The sequence below is a fragment of the Nelumbo nucifera genome, chromosome 3 (genome assembly GCF_055504915.1).
Source record: "Nelumbo nucifera cultivar China Antique chromosome 3, China Antique-T2T, whole genome shotgun sequence".
NCBI classification, from domain to species: Eukaryota; Viridiplantae; Streptophyta; class Magnoliopsida; order Proteales; family Nelumbonaceae; genus Nelumbo; species Nelumbo nucifera.
Genome location: NC_142651.1, coordinates 68283488 through 68303520, shown reverse-complemented (window position 1 = coordinate 68303520; position 20033 = coordinate 68283488). Strand labels below are relative to the sequence as shown.

Genomic DNA, 20033 nt, shown 5'->3' with positions numbered 1-20033 from the left:
ACTGGTGTGCCACCAAGTGTTAGGATGGCCTGTCTCGACCACCAGGGTAAAACCCAAGGCACATGCAGTATGGGATTACTCGAATCCTTGAACTGGACCAGATTTCCAGTATTGCCCTGGACCTTGGAGATAGATGGGCAAAACTGGAAAGTTACACCTGACCCCTAGCCTCGATTATGACACTTCACTAGGTGTCGGATCGGGCTATCTTTGATATGCCAATCAGTGAGATCCTTAGATGGGGATCAAAACCTGGGTATGTTGGGACAGTCTGAGAATTCATCTGAGTGGGTGATCATAGTGACAGGATCCGCCCCTTTGTCGGACAAAGGTAATGATCGGGAATGCACTCTCTCTGATGGAAACCAAACTGCCGGCAGTTGATTTCAATTGTTGGAATTTTGTTTTACAAAATTAATATATTTATATATATATATATATATGTACGGTTTCGAAATGTTTGCAAATGGTTTTAATTCCCGGGATCCATGTGAGTGGAGAGTGCGGCACTGTTCCTTGCAGCTGAGGGAGAGGTCCTCTTTTGTCGAGCAGTGCTTGATCATTAAGGGCTGGGAGGTTAAGTGTAAGACCATTTAGGATAATACCTGATTGGCTAATCTTGCACCTGCCCACAGTCTCTGGGTTTTTATAAGATGGCTTGGCCCAGGGACCACTTAATGTAAGTGTTGGGCCCATAGGGTCTATGTGATGGACTCAGGGGTTCACTGAGTTTTTCAGTGAATTCGGCTGGGCCTTGTAACAAAGGCTGGGTCGAACCCTTGTGGCTGGTGTGTTGATCAATGCTTGGGTCCCACGCCATACAAAGAGCCCAACTGGGCAGCAGATTGGAAACTAGTTAAACACTAAACACTTAATGGGCCAAAAGCCCATTTCGAGCTGAGCTGATATGATCACCCATCTATGGGGCGAATCTGAGATTAATGTTAGTAAAAGGATTGGGCTTTTAACCTTATCCACTCCAGGAGACCAAATTCAAAACTGATTTGAATCTGGTAACCTCCTGATAAGATCAGGAGTAAGCTAACTTAATATGCAGATAGGATTAAGATAATCCCCTATCCAAATACAGATTTGGATTGGGATAACTCCTAATTAGGAGGTTTCTTAATCAAGAAGAAAGGAGGAGAAAGCCAAGAGAGATATATCAGATTTCGAACCAAGGGTTTGTAGGTGCAAGAAATTATCCTGCAATCAAAGATTAGATCTCATACAGACTCCAGAGAGAAGAGAAGCAGTTCAGTCATCTTCATCCCAGGAGTTCTCCTCCAGCTGCCGCCATTCCCTCTTGCAAGATTTGATCTTTGCAGTAATAGGGAGTCAAGAAATCAGTTCTTGACATTGGTCTTGCGAAAAAGACTGAGAAAGATTCAGTGTTCAGAGTTTCCAGAGGATTCTTGTGAAGGATCTAGTGTGTAGGACGCACCCTACTGGTTCCGTTCCATCCACAGCTGTGTCATCTTCAGCAGGAGCGGATCTTGGTTTCTTCTTTGGGCGTGAACACCAACTTTGGAAGATACTGCCTCTCCGGATCAGGTTTATTCCTCCCTTTTGCTTTTTGGTTCAGATCTGGTTCGACTATGGTTCAAGTAGGATCCTTGAATATAGTATTCTAAATTTAGGGAATATGATTTCCAGTTGGGAGAAGGTAGGAAAATTTTTGAAATTCGCCCATCCATTCCGCAACGTTTTGGCGTCCATTAGATGGATCCTACCATTCTTTCAATGGATTTCTTCTGGGTTTCTTCTTTGCCTTCCTCTTTTTCTTGTCCGACTTGCTAGTTTCAACAAGCATAGGAATAGGCTCATCCTTCTTTATCAGTTCTTCGGCCCTCTGCAACATATTGCTGAGTTCCTGAACGCTGACATTCAGCTTATTCATGTTATAGTTCATGATGAACGGATTGAAGGAAGGAGGCAAAGAATTTAGGATGGCATCTATCTGGGTTGCGTGATCCAGCCCGGATCCAAGAGCCTCAAGCTCATTGATGTAGCCCATCATCCGAAGACAATGGTCATGAACTTGCTGCCCCTTTGACATCTATGCGGTCATAAACTGCTTCAAGACCTTTTGCCGAGTAGAACGATTCTGCTCTTCGTACATTGTCTTTAGACTGTCCAATATGTCCTTGGCAAGTTCGATCTGATCAAACTGCCTCTGTATCGGATTGTCCAGGGAGGCAATGATATAGCACCGGGCCAAGGAGTTTTTCTCCTCCCAATCCTGATAGTCCCTTCTACGGGCCTCAGAAGCCCTATCACCCGGACGCTCCGGGGCAGGGTTTTTAGCCACCTTGTCCAACTTCTCAGAAGTCAATACCAACATAAGGTTACGGTACCAGTCGGCATAGTTTCGGCCCTTAAGCTTGTTGTCGTCAAGAAGCTTTGCAAATTGTCTGTTTGCCATTTTCTGATAAAAGAGCAAACATCAGTCCACAACCTAATTTGATTCATGTTATCTACATAGATATGACTTTTAATCTATGTTCCATTCCCATTTATTCATCTCTGAGATTTCCCGCCCATCTCAGTGACGGATACTGCGAATTGCCTCTGGAAATGTGGGAAACCACATAGGGTGCATGGAGCCAACTGTTTCAGCTGCAAAACCCCACCACCTTTCTGTGAAGGATCATATCCACTCATCATATGAGCTTTCCCTTTGGCCTCTGTCAGACAAGGTTCATAGCCATTTTAGGTTAAACCTTTCTGTCCAGTGAGTCACTCATCATATTCGTGAACGCCAAGGTACCGTGAGAGAGTTCCCATTTTCTGGTGAAGCCCCTCCCACATCGGTCTATGATGCCCCTATCATCTTATGAAACACTACAATAGATCTAGCAGCAAATGGATAGCCCATTTTTCTGGTGCGTTTCCTCATTACCGAAGGACCCATCTTCATGCTAATGATGGAAGGCCTTTAGAGAGTTCATCATATGAATCTCCTTATCACATGCACTCATATTGCTGGAGGGAACAAAGAGCTACGCCCTAGTTAAATTTAGGTCAAACCAGAGTGGCTCCCATTGACTTTTAGGGGTGTGGGGCCCACCACTGAGGGAGATCATTCAGTGATCTTTAGGGACACCATGGCAATGATGTGCATTCAGCCATGGTGTGCGCAAGAGCCGCTGTCGTATCAACATGGGCCAAGCACTTATGGCCCATGTACGTAGCACATCACACATCCATACATCACATGCAAGGATAGAATTGATCCAATCAATTAATATCTGTAAAGCCCATTACTAAAGCCCATTTTAATCCATAATATTACCAATTAATATTATCTAGGTATATGGGTTGAATAGCAGTTAGCAATTCGGCCCATATAGCTTCTCCTGCAATTAGTGGGCTTTTGTAGTTTTAACATTTTAAAAATGGGCCTTACAGGTGTGGGCCGAATTAAATCTCTTAATTAACTATCAATCCCTTGACCCAAAAGTGGGAAATTAGGGCTGACAATCAGCCTCCATCGAACCATAGGTTCGGTTCAACCAGTTTGGACCAACCTGGTTCGAATGGGTCTAGGGTTTGATTTGTAATTAAAGATTTAATTCAAAAAAACAATCTGAAATTAATTTACTGATTAAAGAACAAGCAAGAATCAGTCATAGGTCTGTTCGCACACCTCCATCCTGCAAAACAAAAGTCAGAACAAAGTTTGCAGTTTCACAAACTGCAAATCGCAAATAGCAATCTTGACATCTGTGAATTCTCCTTCTGCGCTGCCATCTTCGATGAAGAAAATAAAATAAATAGAAAACCTAATTTCTATTAATATTACATCTGATCGAATCCTATACATTCAGTCTAGAAAAAATAAAAAAAAATATTTACAGACCAAAATGTAAAAAGAAAAACTGCAAATCGCAAGTTCACTGTGCCAATCAAGATTTCGATCTCCAGTTGTACGAACAGTCCATAAACTGGGAACCAATTTCCCAGAAAACTGGGAACCGATTTCCTAGAAAATTGGGAACCGATTTCCCAAAAAACTGGGAACCGATTTCCCAGAAATTAATTTCAGATCATTTGCCCTTTAAACTGGGAACGATTTCCCAGAAAAACCATAATTTGTGCAAATAGGATAGAACACCTTCTGCCCATTTGCGCAGGTTCAGATCTGATTTAATTTGGTTCAAGATTTGAACCATGGCTCTAATACCACTAAAGGGATGAGAGATCCATCATATGGATGGCCGAACCCTACAGGAAGGTAGGGCGAAATTTCAAAAATTTTCTCTCTCTCTCATGTGGAAATCGCATTCCCTATTTTAGAAAAACTGCATTTTTCAAGAATCAATCTTGAACCAAAAATCGAACCAGATCTGAACCAAAATGAAGGAGAGGGATATACCTGATACGAAGAAATAGTATCTCACAATGAAGGTGTTCACGCCCAAAGAAAATCTCCAAAGACTACTCCCACTGAAGATGACACAGTGTAGGGTGGAGCAGAATCGACAGTGTTCTTCCCAAGAACCGAACCCTTCACAAGAATTCGATGGAGGCAGTGAGCACAACTTCAAATCAATCTTTCTCCAAAGACTGATATCAAGATCTGATCTTGAACACTCCTATAAAACTAGAGAACGAACTGGCAGTATGGCGGCAGCAGGAGGAGAACGCAGGGAGAAGGCGCAGTCGCACTGTATTCGACTTTTCTTTGTGCTCTGAGATCTTGTATCTCTGAGATTTCTGGGATGTGAGGATAAATTGAATGGTTCGCTCCCTCCTCCTTTTATAGGCTTAAAGAGAGCTCCTAATCTCATTAGGAGTCTTCTTTAAGAGATAAGGATAAGCCCTTATCTTATCTGCAGATTAGATCAGCTCTCTCCAAATCTCATTAGGAGGTTTCCAGATCTGAATCTATATTCAGATCTGAACTCTTTGAGTGGATAGGGTAAGACCCTATCGTATCTGCTGATTTAATCCCAGATCTGCCCCTTTATTTAACTAATTATATCAGCCCAGTTCGAAATGGGCTTTTAGGCCCATGAAGTCCAAGTGCTCGAACTACTTCCAACCTGCTGCCCAGTTGGGCTTCTTTGTATGGCGTGGGACCCAAGCATTGATCTACACATCAACCACATGGGTTCAGCCCAGCATCTGTTACAAGGCCTGGCCGAATTCATTGAAAACACAGTGAACCCCTGAAGCCCAACACATGAACTCCTAATGGGCCCAACACTTACACTAAGTGGTCCCTAGGCCAAACCACCATATACAAACATAGGGACTATGGGAAGATGCAAGATTAGCCCATCACGTATTGCCCTCAATGGTCTTATACTCAACCTCTCAGCCCATTATACACTGGCCGACAAGAGAGGACCTCTCCCTCGGCTGCAAGGAACAGTGTTGCACTCTCTACTCACATGGATCTTGGGAATTAAAACATTTGGCAAACAATTTCAATCCATATAATATATATATTTATATTCGTATATAAAATATATTTTGCAAAAAAAATTCAACGATTGAAATCAGCTACCGGCAATCTTGGTTTTCATCAAAGAGAGTGCATCCCCGATCATTACCTTTGTCCGACAAAGGGGTTGATCCTGTCACTATTGTCACCCATTCAGATGAATTCTCGGACTGTCCCAACATACTCAGGTTTTGACCCCCGCTAAGGATCTCACTGATTGGCATATCAAAGACAGCCCAATCCGACACCTAGTGTAGTATTATAATCGAGTGTAAAGGTCAGGTGTAACTTTTCAGTTTTGCTCACTAATCACCAAGGTTCAAGTAAACATACACTGTATGTACCCCGAGTCTCACCCTGGCAGCAAAGACAGGCCACCCCAACACTTGGGCGGCACACCAGTGTCAGCCTTAACAGGATAAATCTCCTCAGACTTATCCAACGGCTATGAACATTCTAAACTAACACGAGTCTCATTATGTGTCTAGTTTAAGGGTATTACATAAAAACACACTACAATAACTTAATGTAAATCAATCTGATTGGAGCTAAGGGCATATACTATCTAACAGAAACATTGTGTTCGCTTTTAGGCGGCGGTCTAGATGCCGGCTTAGATCGCTTTTATGTCTAAGGCGGCGGTTTTATGACCGCCAGCTTTGTTTTTTTTTAATTTTATATTATTTATATCAATTTGATTTCAATATTTTGTTTGTACCTATTTAATACAAATCTCATGGCAGATAATGCATAAAAACCAATTTAAATAAAAAATTACAAATTGAAAATAAAAAAAAATTAAAATTATTAATCATTATAATATCCAAAGCAAATTGCTTAAATACAATATCCAATTAACATAAAAAAGTACAAGGCATTTAAAAAAAAACTTCTTGAATAATGTAATATATCTTCCAATGCAAATCCTCTCCATGACCCCGGTTCTATCTTCAGTACAAGGCATTTGTAGGAAAAACCTTCTGACTTCAGTGTTCTTGGACAATCTAAATTCTTAGCACTGAGGATCTTGTGCACTTCCCCCTGGTATACTGACTTCATTGGATTGGGACTCAGTCTTCCTACAGGAATAGAGAAAAATCAATATCAATAATGAGACTCATCTTCCAAATTGAGGAAGATAGATAATCCCATGCATAATTAGTAATGGGAGAGATACAATTATGACATTAATGAATTGCCATAAAAGAGAAAACCGACAAATTAACTTTTATGTTTTTAACGCAATATCTTAACCTTTTCACAAGACTAAGACACTTAGACTTCACTACTGTTCCAGTGGTTTGAAATTTGGATGCTATTACCTTCGCTTACATCTTAGTTCATTGTCCTCTGCATCCATTCCTTTGCTTCCTTCCTTGCAACCCCCACTAAAGCCAGAAGAATTATCAGGAGTCTCATGACCACTATTACCAGAATTTCCCTGCCAAGAAAAAAAATCATTTGTTAAAGGCAGCAAGGGAGAGGAATCTCCATTTTTTGCTTTATGATGGTAGGAGGGAGGGTTCAAAGAATGAGTAATTAATATATTACTGAATAGTATTGTTGCAGGAGTATTTTGTATAAATAAAATAAACTTAAAACAAATCTCAAGTAAAGGACTGATTCAAACTAACTCTATAGGAAAATCAAGTGCCTGATAAATAGCATACTGACCAAATTTGCCAACAGAGAGGCAGTTCTCCTTGAAACAAATTTTGCCAAGGGTTTGTATACTACAGTAGATTTGCAGTCTGGTTTTGAGACCTTTTCAGATGAATAAGCTGCAATTCTAGATATCTCACCCTATCATGGGACAAAGGTAAAAGAATAACATAACGAACCTGTTCTTGATACGAAACAGCATCCAAAAACAAAGCCCATAAACTAAAATGCCCACCTGGGATGAAGTCATCCCATCCGGATCATGATTTGCCACTGGCTTGAATCTCAGTCTTGGATCTAATGGCAGCAACTACTGTTTCATTATATGCACCAGGGGGTGAGGCATTAATTGCACCTGCAAGAAGCTTTGAGAAGGACCTGAAACTGGAACAAGAAGGTCTTGAAGCAACAGGTTTAGCTATAACCATCCTCTCCAGATCTTTGACTTCCATTTTCAGGTCTTGAAAATGGAATACAACTTAACCGACATTTTAAGAAACTACTCTGTATTCACATGGTATGGGATCACATGGGGAATATTTTCTATGCACAGAGGAACTTGATAATAACATATTGGTATAGCTGCTCAGGAAGTTGATTCTGGTTCTGCTTGGTCTAACAATTCTGAGATCAAAAGTGTCTCCTCAAAGCCTGCAAAGAAGTGATGCTAGACTCTGGGGAAGAAAAGAATACTGAAATGACAGAATTAGTCAATACCAAAGATGGTGTTTATGCGTCTTTGGCTGCAATTTACATGGCTGATGCTAATGAGTCATCTACATGAGTTTCTAGTTATGATTCTTCATTAGTGTTAAGAATGCAGATTTTATTTGCTTTTTCTTTTTATTATTTTAGGATGTAAAATTAGGGTGAATCTTTGTGGTCTACAATCTCTATTATATCTATACCTGGCCAATCGATATAACTATGAGGGAGAAACCTCTTTCCAGGGACATTTTTGTGGTACAAATTAAAAACAAGTTCTACATTAACACCAAACAAGTTACTTGCGTAACAAGTATTTCTATTCAAGGTAGAAATCAGTGGGTTGGGTCACTGAGATTACTCACAGCCAATGACCCAGTAATTGAGATGGTCACTTGGCATTTTAGGTATAAGGAGCCATTTATTAACAGCCGAAATGGCTGAACTGAAACAATAAATAATCAATACAATTCCAGCCATAGACATTAAGGAAACAATAAGTCCATTATTTCCACATCAGCTTGTTCTCTTTTGCTTCTCAACCCCATGAGAATTTTAAGGCTTTTTATTTTAAAAAATAAAGAAAATCAGAAAGGTTTACTTAAAACATTCAGTTTCCTTAATTTTTATTAGGAAACTGAATACAATCACTCCCTAAGGCAGGGTATGATTCAATTCAGATCTCCTACCCACAAGATACTACAGCTGTACATTGGGAACATCTTGAGTATAGTCATAAGCTGGTAAGAGGAGCCACCTTGAGTGTAGAAAATAGTTCTTGGAATGGCAAACTTTAGCTGGGCAGAGGAACTCCATCTGGAGGTAGGAAAATTCTTCCGTAAGAGGTTCAAACTGTCAGAGAGGTCTCCTTGGTTGTAACTCTCAAAGGAGTAAGAGTTAGCTCTATATCTGAGCTGAATATCTGAAGGGATAAACTGGACTTGGTCCTGGGATTTCATGTATAAGTTTGTATTGTATTTTGTCACTGCTTGTGGTGTTTTAATCATGTTTACATGTAATGTAGCAGTTAAAGGGGCCAGTGCTTGATACAATGGTAAAATTTCACTGACAAGCATGGAGAAGCATATTTGAATCTAATAGAAGCCACTTCGGCAAAAAATGCCAAGGATTTGGTCCTTATCTGGTCGACCCCTCCTAAGACCCCGGATAGCTAGGACCAAAGTGGAATTTAAAACCTGAGTTCTAGTTTACTAAATGTTGTCTGCTGTCTACCATCAGGGATTGCAATCAGAACTATGAATTTTGAAGGGCTCAACAGAGGAACATCACATCTGAAATAGCTCTCCCTCTCTAACTCTCTTAAACAGCACATTATGCCACATGCTAACAGACAAAGATGAGGACTTAACAGATGGGAAGTTTTGTCCGTCTGGATATATGAAAACAAATGTAAAATCAAAATAAGTCAAACGATGGACAAAACATAGGCTCATCAGGCAAGTGCCACACCTCTGAAGTCTTCACTTAAATGAAAAGAGTTTGAACTTGTTATTAACCAACTTGCAGGATTTATAAAACCAACTCAAAGAATCCCTCTTGGATTTGGCTGATGTTCCAATTTGAATGAAGCTTTAGTTGCTGAAAGTTGAATAGTTAATCCTCTCCTGTGTTCGATCTTAATCAAATGCTTGAAAAGCAATCTAGAACTCAGTGAGCAACTCTTTTGCTATGTTTTTTTTCAATATTTCAATGTAGAACTCAGGTGCTAGACCTTATTATTTATTGATCTCCTCAATATGAGTCAGATTCAGGTGAATACTGGGTCATTTTTGGTAGTTTTATACCAATTGGGAGAAGGCTGCAATAGAAAATGATGTCCCAATTATAAATGAGTCAGGACCATTCCATGCTGACTCAAACCAAACCTGATCCCATTGACAGGTGACAACTCTATTAAAGCCCAACAACCCCAATTATAGGTCGGACCAACTACCTACCCAAAATAAGAAGTATTACAGCTGTACCTTACTTTTTTGTACAATGCTCAAAGCCATTTTTCTTGAAAAGGATACTGTTTATCCCTTTTTATTGGTAATGATCAGAATTTTTGTTTAAAGAAGAATAAGATAATAAGAGTTAAAAGGTGAAGCATCATCTTCCCCAATAATAATGAAGAAGAAAAGCTAGACCTGTGCTACTCACCCCCATATGATACAGTATTCCAGTGTCCCATTCCCAAAACCCTCCTCTAATCTGAGGGATGAAATCCCCAGTACAAGACCTGTCGTCTTATCTGTTATACTTTCTTCTCCCTCTGTCTCTCGTGAGAGAATCAACTAGATAATTTGCAAACTGGGCAACACAAAGGATGGAAAAATGAATGCCATGAACCAACTTCCCTAATTTGATGATGATGCTACTGGGGCTCTGTTGCAGCTTTTATTCATCAACCCAGCTTCCCTAATTTGATGTTTCAGCTTTTATAGTTATTTGCAGCATGGTTTATGTACAGATATACAGAGTTGGAAATTTTATTCAATATGATTAGATCTTTGGGTTCCTTGTTTCTGAATGTTTTGAGTTAGCATCTTTGATTTCTTTTCTCATAATATTGCTGAAGCTATTCAAAAAAAAATTATACATCAACCACTAAACAATGATGGCATATACATCGGCCCATATACAAAAAGAATATCCACCAACTGAAAATGGTCCAGCTTTCCCAAAAAAAAAAAAAAAAAAATAGCTGGGCAACTTGAAACATTCTTTCTACACCACCCCTTGCAAGAACTGGTTGTGTTACAGACTGAAGAAAAAAAAAATATGATGGCCAAAACAAGAAGCTGCCATCTACCAAAGTGGTATGAATACTTGTAGTGGAAGACCTTATTCAACATTATCTTTGTTTCTATGTTCAGAGTTTATATCAGCTCCTCTACTATCAGCAATTGCTTGTATAGGGACCTCTGTCTCATCAACCTCTATAGCAGGTTCATCTGATCTATTCCAACTAAAGTCATCACCACCCAACAACACATTATCTACCAAGCTGTTATCATTGTACGGCACATCTGGTATATCCATCTCAACATCGTCTGCACCAATAACTTCATGCATGTCATATATATATCTCTAGGTTTTGTCTTGGAAACAACATACCATTCTGTATCAATGGGATCTTGAACATAGAATACTTGTTCTGCTTGAGATGCTAACACAAATGGCTCGTCTGTATGTAAGCGGCCTTTGAAATTTACCAGTGTAAATCCTAGTTCATCAACCCTCATTCCTCTACCTTGAGTAACATCAAACCAGTCACACTTGAATAACAATATCTTGAAGTGTTCAAAATAATTTAACTCAATTATATCGGTGAGCATGCCATAATATTCAATGTCACCCAACACCGGGTTCTTATCTCGGGTACAGGAAAAACTTTGTGTCTTCGCAATCACAACAATGCCACTATTTTGAGTCCTTTTGTTTTCATCATGCTCCTTGGTATGAAACCTGTAGCCATTTATGTTAACCCCATTGTATCTCTTTGCTACTAGACAAGGGCCATTAGCCAAATGTTCTAAACTATTTGGCACATGTTCAATCCCTTCGACGCGTAGTGTCATTATCTGAATAGCATTTAAAGGACCCTATTAGAAGGAGTTCAAAAGATTATCACTCAATAATTGTACAAAGGAAACTTAAAATGTGCTTTACTAACATGGTGCCTAAACCGTTCAGAAAACTCCTTGCGAGTCCTCTGCACTACATGTGGCCGTGCTCTAGGTTGTTCTCAATGAATCTTTTCCAAGTGCTTCCTACATTTGGGTAAACTAGAAGCGTAAGATATTATAATAATCAAAATCATTCAACAACAAACTACAAAATATACATGACTTACTGAATGTACGGGCCAACTGCATCACAATTGGTTATAATATATAAATGTGCCTTCATCATCGTCTCCTTATCTAGGCACAAAATGAGAGGTACTTCCAATACCACGACCCTTGTTTGCAAATATTGCAAATCCTTCTTCTGTTTCACGAGGCCTATCTTCTTTATCTCTTAACGGCCGATTCAACCTCGTTTCCACACCCTCAAGGTACTTTGAACAGAATATCATGCATTCCTCAGCTAGGTATCCCTCCGCTATGCACCCCTCTGGCCTGCTTTTGTTTCGTACATATGATTTCAATGTGCGAAGATACCTACCCATAGATAAAAAGGACTTCATTGTCTTAACTAACAGAATAACATAACCATTAACTTGTAAACTCGATGAAAGTTAACATACCTCTCTATTGGATACATCTAGCGGTATCAAACAGGTCCAGCTAACCTAGCCTCCTCGGTTAAATGGATGGGCAAATGTACCATAATATCAAAAAAGGCAAGTGGGAAGATCCTTTCTAATTGGCAAAGAATTATTGCAATATTACGATCCAAGCTCACAAAATCCTGGCCCTTTGAAACCGTAGAACACAAATCCCTAAAGAACTTACATAGGTCAATCAAAACTGAACTAACATTCTTCGGCAACACTCTTCGTATGGCTATGGGAAGCAATTGTTGCATTAGTACATGGAAATCATGGCTTTTTAATCCCGCAAGCTTGCGATTATTGACTTGCACCAATCGAGAGATGTTGGATGCATACCCATCAGGGACCTTCACACTCTGAAGCACTTGGCAAAAAGTAGTTTTCTCTTTCCTATTCAATGTATAGCATGCCGCCGGTAAAAAGGTTCGATCAGATTGAGAATCACAAAATGGGTGAAGTGCCTTCCGTATACCCATAGCTTGCAAGTCATGACAAGCTTTCAAATCATTCTTCTCTATGTGCATCATATCCAAATTATGCTTTACCAAAAGATCCTTCCAATATGGCAAATCAAAAAATATGCTTCTTTTCTTCCAATTATAGAAATTCTTTTTGTCAGTCCCATGGTGTCCTCCCTCAACATTGGATTGGATTCCCTTTCCAAGTGTGAAATGGAGTCCTTCAAACTGCTCCAATGCATTCTTCCCAGTCAATGGAATAGGTGCTAACCTCCACTCCTCATTCCCATCAAATGATGTTTCATCAGAACGAAACCTATGACCTTCATCTAGGAACCGACAATGGCCCATATAACAATACTTATGCCCATTGTTCAACCACAATGAGCATGTATCCTTGTTACACGAGGGACATGCCAAGGCACCTTTAGTACTCCACCCTGACAAATTGGCATAACCAGGGAAGTCAATGATTGTCCATAAAATAGCCGCATGCAATAAGAACATTTTTTTCCTTGATGCATCATATGTTAACACACCATTTTCCCATAAGTCAGTTAAATCTTCTATCAATGGCTGCAAATATACATCAATATCATTCCCTGGTTCACATGGTCCAGGAATCAGTAGGCACAGCATGATGTATGGTTGCTTCATGCACTCCCAAGGGGGTAAATTATAAGGGAAAACAAATGGACAAAAACCATTTGTTGCTAACCCTAGCCTGACATTGTGTGGTTCTGATGCAAATGATGGGTGTGTGTTATCAAAAGTTTTCTAAGCTGGAGAATCAGCAGGATGCCTTAATGCCCCATCTTTCTTACGCCCCTCCTCATGCCATCTCATTGACAAAGCAGTTCTGGATGACATAAAAAGCCTCTGTAGCCTTGGTTTTAAAGGGAAGTAACGCAAAACCTTTCGTGGAATCTTGCTCTTGTGTTTGGATGAAGTTCCCTTCCTTTTATCTTTCGACGTGGAAGTGGGTTCCCACCAAGATTCACCACAGACTTTGCAAGTGTCCCTAGCTTCATCTTCCTTCCAATATAACATGCAGTCATTAGGGCATGCATGAATCTTCTTATAGTCAAACCCCAACTCTCTAATAATCTTCCTTGTTTCAAAGTATGAATTGGGTAGCACTTCCCCTTCTGGCAATACCTCTTTCAACAACTCAAGTAGCACCGTAAATGACTTGTTAGACCACCCGCAGAGGCACTTTATCTGAAATAGCCTAGCCAGAAAAGAAAGCTTTGTAAACTTTTTACAACCCGGATATAAGTCTTGCTCAGCATCCCGTAACAAGTTGTAATATCCATCGGGTATTGTGCCAGAACCAACATCAACAAAAGCATCCGGTCCCTGATCATTTTCATCATCTTGGTTTGGAATTCCAAATGCATCTCGCAACATTCCATGCATATCAGCACTCAGCTCACCATTTGCACTATTATCATCCACATCCATAGGATTTTCCTTACTCTCCCCATGAAGGGTCCAATTAGTATAGGACAACATAATCCCATTCCATAATAAATGCGCTAAGACATCCTCTTTATTCTGATTTTTACAATTAACACACTTTTTGCATGGACAATATATTCTGCCCATGTAAGGTCCATGAGCATAAGCAAACTCAATAAAACTCTTCACTCCTTGAATGTAGTTTGGATCATCCCTAAAGGATACAATAAAGCACACAAGGGCATGCCAAGATATTAAACTTTAAACAAGAAGTCACATGTCTAAAAGAGAAGATAAGTTCCTTAAAAGGATACCTCGGAAGGCAAATCCAGCTTTTGTCCATATTGAAATACCTAGTAATTCCAGATGAATGGACAATTAAAGAGTTTGTGAGCTCCTTAATGGCTGAAATTGAAGTGACAAATCAGTCCTCAGAGACAGCATAGAGAAGTGGCAAATCAGAAATCAGCACCATGCTCATCATCAAATAATCACGTGTAAATTGGTCTTGTCATCACTTCTGCTGTGCAATTAAGCAGAGGATATTGAAATTCTTTTGTTATGGACCTTGAAATTCTTCTGAATAGTTACTATTCAGGTTTTACCTTTAAATGGTATATGAAATTGGCCATATATGGTCATAACTGTAGAATAAAGGAACCATTAAATGGTATATGAAATTGGCCATATATGGCTCTGTTTTCAAGGCAGATTTGTCATTTCTGAGAGGAACATCCATGATTATGACATATAATAGTTCATATTTTATGAAAAGCAATGGTACAGCATGAATAACAAGCATCCTCATCCTAATTTTTTTGTTTGTTTTTGTTTTCTTGAAATTTAAACATTAAATCATAGTTTTCATAGAAAAGATGTAAAACCAATAACCAAAGTAACAAAACAATAAAAATATAAAGAAGACAAGATTTAACATGGTTTGACAAGTTTATCAGGTCTAAAGATGTACTCCTAAGAAAGAGTAATGAAAATGCAGTGCATGTGAATTCGATCTATTTACTCAACCTGAATTAATGTTCAAACTGATCATCACCTTTCAATTCACTATATTCTCAACAAAAAGAAAATTGCAAGCCTATCTTTCTTTGTTAATTTCTTAAGAATTAGAAGAGCTCCACAATACTAATTTAACCCAGTAGAGAAACCTATATGTCTATATTATCCAGAGGTACCAGTACCATAAAGTCTATATTATATATCTATATCGTGTATTTGCTAGAGAGATTTGTTTGTTTTACAAGTTTCATCTTTTCATGGGAAAAGTGATCATTTGCATCCTCAATGAGTGATTAGAAAGATAGTTAAGATGAGCTCTGCCTTCCCGGGTTATTTGATGTTTGGGTTTACCATCAAAATAGACTAATGTGCCAGCTTCGTTGTTTAACATTTTTTGTTGATTGAGGTAGTCAGCACAGATTCGAGTCTATGGGAAGCTACTTTCTGCGAGAAAAAGCCAAAGGCTAGGACTGTATCCAGTCTCTTCCAATGCTCCAGAGAGCTGGGACCAACATTGGGTAATGACCTTAGGCAGGATCCCTAATGGCTTTTAAAACTGAATATACAATAAATGAATTATGCATTAGTGTGTCATATAGATAAGTTTTTCAACCACCACTCAACCTTTCTTGCATCTGAAGTCAATTTCTTTTTTCACTTACTTCAGATCTAAGCCCTTCTCAGAATATACATGCAGCTGACCCAGAATGTTGGAATAAGGCTTCGTTGAGTTCAGTTGAATTTAGTTTAGTACATGGAAAGGTGGAAGGGATTACTATTACTTGGTTTATGGATTTTGTAATGTTTTGAACTGGTTTGTTGTTGAAGAATTTTGCTATTCTTACTTTTGAAATATGCTATTTGTACATTTTCCTAGAGCTTCTTTGAAATTGTTTATTTTTTGGGGTAATATAGTTCAAGTTGTGTATGTAGATTAAGGAGATCAATTCTTCATGGTTCATCAGGGGTACCATATGGTAATGGTAGATGAGAAGTACTGGCACCCAGTGCTTGATGAGTAGCATATAACTAGAAGGTTTAATAGTCTCCTGTGAAGCTAAAGGCACATCTGCATATTATTCTCAAATTCAGCATCCAAAAACTTAAATTTCTTATTTTTATTATGGCTTCACCACAATGTTGTCTGCTGTCTACCATCAGGGATTGCAATCAGAACTATGAATTTTGAAGGGCTCAACAGAGGAGCATCACATCTATAATAGCTCTCCCTCTCTAACTCTCTTAAATAGCACATTATGCCACATGCTAACAGACAAAGATGAGGAGTTAATTTCAAGAAAAAGTAACAGAATCAACCTTAAAGACAAGGGAATGAATCAAGATGGATCAGTAGACAGCAAGTTTCTAATATGTGTATTATGTTAATTATTTTGTAACAACAAGGAAGCTATATCCCTTGTACCTGGATACAAAGATAGCAGCTTACAAGCTACCCAGGAGAATAGACTCCACAATACAAAGAGACTATTCACCCCTTCTCTAAGCTGTATGCTACATCCAGAGAAAGTAATCAGCATGCCAACAAAAGCAGATTCCACATAATCAAATTCAAATTAATGTAATTTCTGTAAGATAATTATAGTTCCACTGAACCAAAGATAGCTCAGTTCGAGGGGGAAAGAAGACAGAGTACAGAGGAGCAACTGGAACTCATTAGAAGCAGACAGCGCTAGTGATCAAAGGGGAGGAGGAAAGTCAGACAAAACAAATAAGATGACGACAGTAGCTTGCTAGGACCAGACAAACATCGCTGAGTTCCAGAGTTAGGAAGTGAGCTCGGCGTTGAAGCTTGATGAAGTCAATATAAATTCTGGGTAGCATTAGGAAAAAGATAAACTATCCCTCCATTGTCTGGCAAGTGGATCATATAAGATTCTTTGCATGATTTTTTGTAGGGGGAGATGTACAAATTTTTCTTCTTCTGATCTTCTTGGAAATAGGACAGAGTTCATAGAAGAGACTATTACCTGCTACACTAAGCCAGCCTTTCTTGGATCTATGGAAAGCTCTGGAGGTAACTAGAGACAAATTTTAACCTCTCATAATTTCTTTGAAATAATTTATACTAATTCCCATTTTTCTATGTGAAGCTATGAAAAGATGATGCATTAATGTGTTTAATCATTGATCTAGGCTATAATCAACAAAAAAAATTGTACAACCTCTTATTTGGTTCTTTTTCTCCACTAGGATTGAGAACAACTGAATCTTTACCTGATTTAGATCAAGTGACAACCATGAAGTCCTATTCACATGAGAATCTAACTATCAATGATACTTACCATGAGACAAAGAGTACATTGAATATCTTGTGAACAAACACAATCATACTAATGTAATGAAACGACCAAAGAGAAATCTAATAGCATTCAGGACTCACCACTACCAACGAAGAATTAAGATGAAGGGAAATGGGGGATATGATGAGAAAAAAAAAAAGACAAAAGGAGTGAAAATATAGAGAACGATAGAGGGAATGTTACCTTCTCTCTTGCTCGGACGAACAAAGATCGGTGGTGCTTGCTTGAAATTTCCTCCTCAAACACAAAGGGATTCCCCTTCTCAAACGAATTAAACTATGCAAATTCTCCTCTCTTCAAAGAATAAAAGCCCTGCTATCTACCTTGCACGAACCCTACTTATGCAATTTTTCTTTCTTATTAAGATTCAAAAATCCTTTGCAATACTCTCCAATTTTTCAGATCTAGTGAAGAACTTAACCTTGTCTTCGTGCGGTTGTCTGCAATACTCTCCAAGATTGTCTTCTTCCAAAAGAGAACCTTGTCTGTCAATTTCTTGTCGACAGAACCTTGTCTTCGCGCGGGAGAAATCTGCAATAATATCCAAGTTTCTCTTCGTGCGGAAGAAGTCTGTGATCACAATAATCTTCCAAAAGAGATTGTCGAGTTCTTGTCAACAGAGCTTGTCTTCGCGCGGGAGAAAAGAATTTTCTCTCCCCGCGCACGTTTCTCCTCACCGCGTAACACTAGACCGGTTTAATTCCGGTTTATTTCAATAAGTAAAATTAAACTGGTTTAATACCGGTCTAGTTCCGGTTTATTATAAATCTTCCGAACAATCCGCCGCGCCAGCTCTTAAAATGAATGTAGAAAGACCGCCGCCTTAGATATCCCTAAGTGGTTCTAAACCGCCGGCTTTGACCGTTTCTCTTGTAATGCCAGGTGAATGATTCAGCTACAACCCTACTTCTAGAAGTCTCTTAAGCCTTAGATATTTAGTTGAAGTGTTGGTTTTCCATTATCGTTGTCGCAGTGTGCTAAGTTACTGCACTACGACGCTCAAGTGATGCATTGTCATAGGCTTATTTGAGTGTGCCATGCTACTCCACTGAGATGCTTTGGTGATATTTGTTGGATTTTAATCTCATAAGAGATTAAATCCAATGGGTTTGATTGGTCAGTTACATGAGAAATTGCACCTACACGTTTGATTGAAAAATCAGTTTTTCTCTTATAAAACCTAGTTTTGAACTTGTCCCAGATTGAAAAATTATAAGTTTTGTTTTCAGTATTTAAATAGAAGCTGATTTACACTCTTTAGAATTAATAGAGGAGAGTATGGGGATTCGATACCGTGCAAGGTGTGTGCGCGCGTGTGTGCGGTGCAATGAGGAGCTTTAGAGGCGCACTTTGCTCGCACCCGCGTGGCTCGCGATGGACGGCTTTGGTTCTGGTGCGTTGCTGACCGTTGATCACTGTTGATGAGATCAACGGTCACGATTCGATCGTGTGTGATCAAGAAGCACAATTCAAAATTAACAGTCACTAACTGTTAACTACTTTTTAAACAGTCACAATGTTTGAAATTGTGACTGTTCAAGGTGCCTTCTCTAAACCAGTACCTACATTTTCTTCATACCTCTTCACAAATTATTTAAGGAGCATGAATCAGACTCCAAAACATACAATTTCGAAATTCACTCATTCTCTCTCTCTCTCAGTCTGGTCTGCTACAATTTCACAGAAGGTTTCTTTGGAGACTCTTCAATTTGGCTAGTTGCAGATTCTCGCCCAAGACTCTGTTGTATCCTGTGAATGAATTTGCCTGTAATCTAATAACAAACTCAATAAAACTAAGTGGGGGCAAATAACGTTCTAAAGACAGTGTCTTCAGACGCGCCTCAGAGCTTCTCCTCCAAAGTTACAATGACCCCATTTTCTCCAACAACATTGAATCACAGCTCGAGAGACTACTGTGCTAATATATAAACTGCAAAATGAGTGGTGTTCGAGTCAAGACCAATCACACCGCAGTGAGAGTACAATCCAATACATTCATGCGCGAGTATTTCTGCCTATTGTCATTTGGGATTACTATGGGACTGCACCGTGGAGATCTCAAACTATCCTAGTCATGGTGAGCATTTTTTAATGCATTTCTCTTGCTCTTTAAGCGCGAGAATTTGGGTTTTCAGGCACGTTGAGAGTACACTGTACTCACTTGTTTGAGTGTCTTCAATGCATTCTCCCTAGGACTAAATCCATGTACTTCTTAATCTCTTCTTTAGAAAACTCTTTTTGTAAATCAGTTGCTTCCTTAACCAAAATAACATTTGTGATGTAACTTAAAGCATCTTGTACATCCATCTGATTGGACGAAGTAAAAGGACTCAAGTTATTCAACGAGAAACCTTGGACACATTTCAATGACCCTAAACCCAATCCCCGTCCTTGTTCTTATCTTTAGCACCATGTTTCTTGCTCTCCTCCTTAGAGTTGTTTGGTGAAAAAATTTTATATTTTTATCCTCTGCTTTAACCAATTTGTCTTACCTTTTTGTGCCCTAAAGATTTCTTGTCTATTGAGGAACTCACCTAGTTCCCTTCTATCTAGTTAACTTTTAAAGGGCAATACTTTGGAGATCTAGAAGATTCTATATTGAGCTTGTCCTTGAGTTCTTGAAATTTATTTTGCACGTGGCCAAGAACCTCTTTATTCCATTTCCTAAATAATTT

General features: G+C 39.0%; 1 protein-coding gene across 12 annotated transcripts; it reads right to left on the bottom strand.

The window, feature by feature from the left end:
* Nucleotides 1-6233: 6233 nt before the first annotated feature.
* LOC104589233 (uncharacterized) lies at nucleotides 6234-18062 on the bottom strand. 12 transcript variants are annotated; one of them, XR_016083392.1, is made up of 6 exons: nucleotides 17542-18062; nucleotides 14335-14425; nucleotides 12075-14234; nucleotides 11679-11988; nucleotides 11499-11595; nucleotides 10353-11406 (listed from the first exon to the last, which is right to left on the bottom strand). XR_016083392.1 is itself a non-coding variant. In XM_088899569.1 (5 exons), the coding sequence occupies exons 2-5, from the start codon at nucleotides 7362-7364 to the stop codon at nucleotides 6290-6292; spliced, it is 501 nt and encodes a 166-aa protein (XP_088755695.1). In that variant the 5' UTR covers nucleotides 7365-7498; nucleotides 17542-18059; the 3' UTR covers nucleotides 6234-6289. The 12 variants fall into 12 exon arrangements, 4 of the variants coding, with proteins under 4 accessions (XP_088755695.1, XP_088755696.1, XP_088755693.1 ...); XR_016083394.1 differs by having other exon boundaries at nucleotides 17542-18061; XM_088899569.1 differs by lacking the exons at nucleotides 10353-11406; nucleotides 11499-11595; nucleotides 11679-11988; nucleotides 12075-14234; nucleotides 14335-14425 and adding exons at nucleotides 6234-6527; nucleotides 6775-6893; nucleotides 7127-7255; nucleotides 7350-7498 and having other exon boundaries at nucleotides 17542-18059.
* Nucleotides 18063-20033: the final 1971 nt, after the last annotated feature.

Coding starts and splice junctions, on each gene's coding strand:
- LOC104589233 (XM_088899567.1), bottom strand. CDS start 13,216: ATGAAGCAACCATACATCATGCTGTGCCTACTGATTCCTGGACCATGT.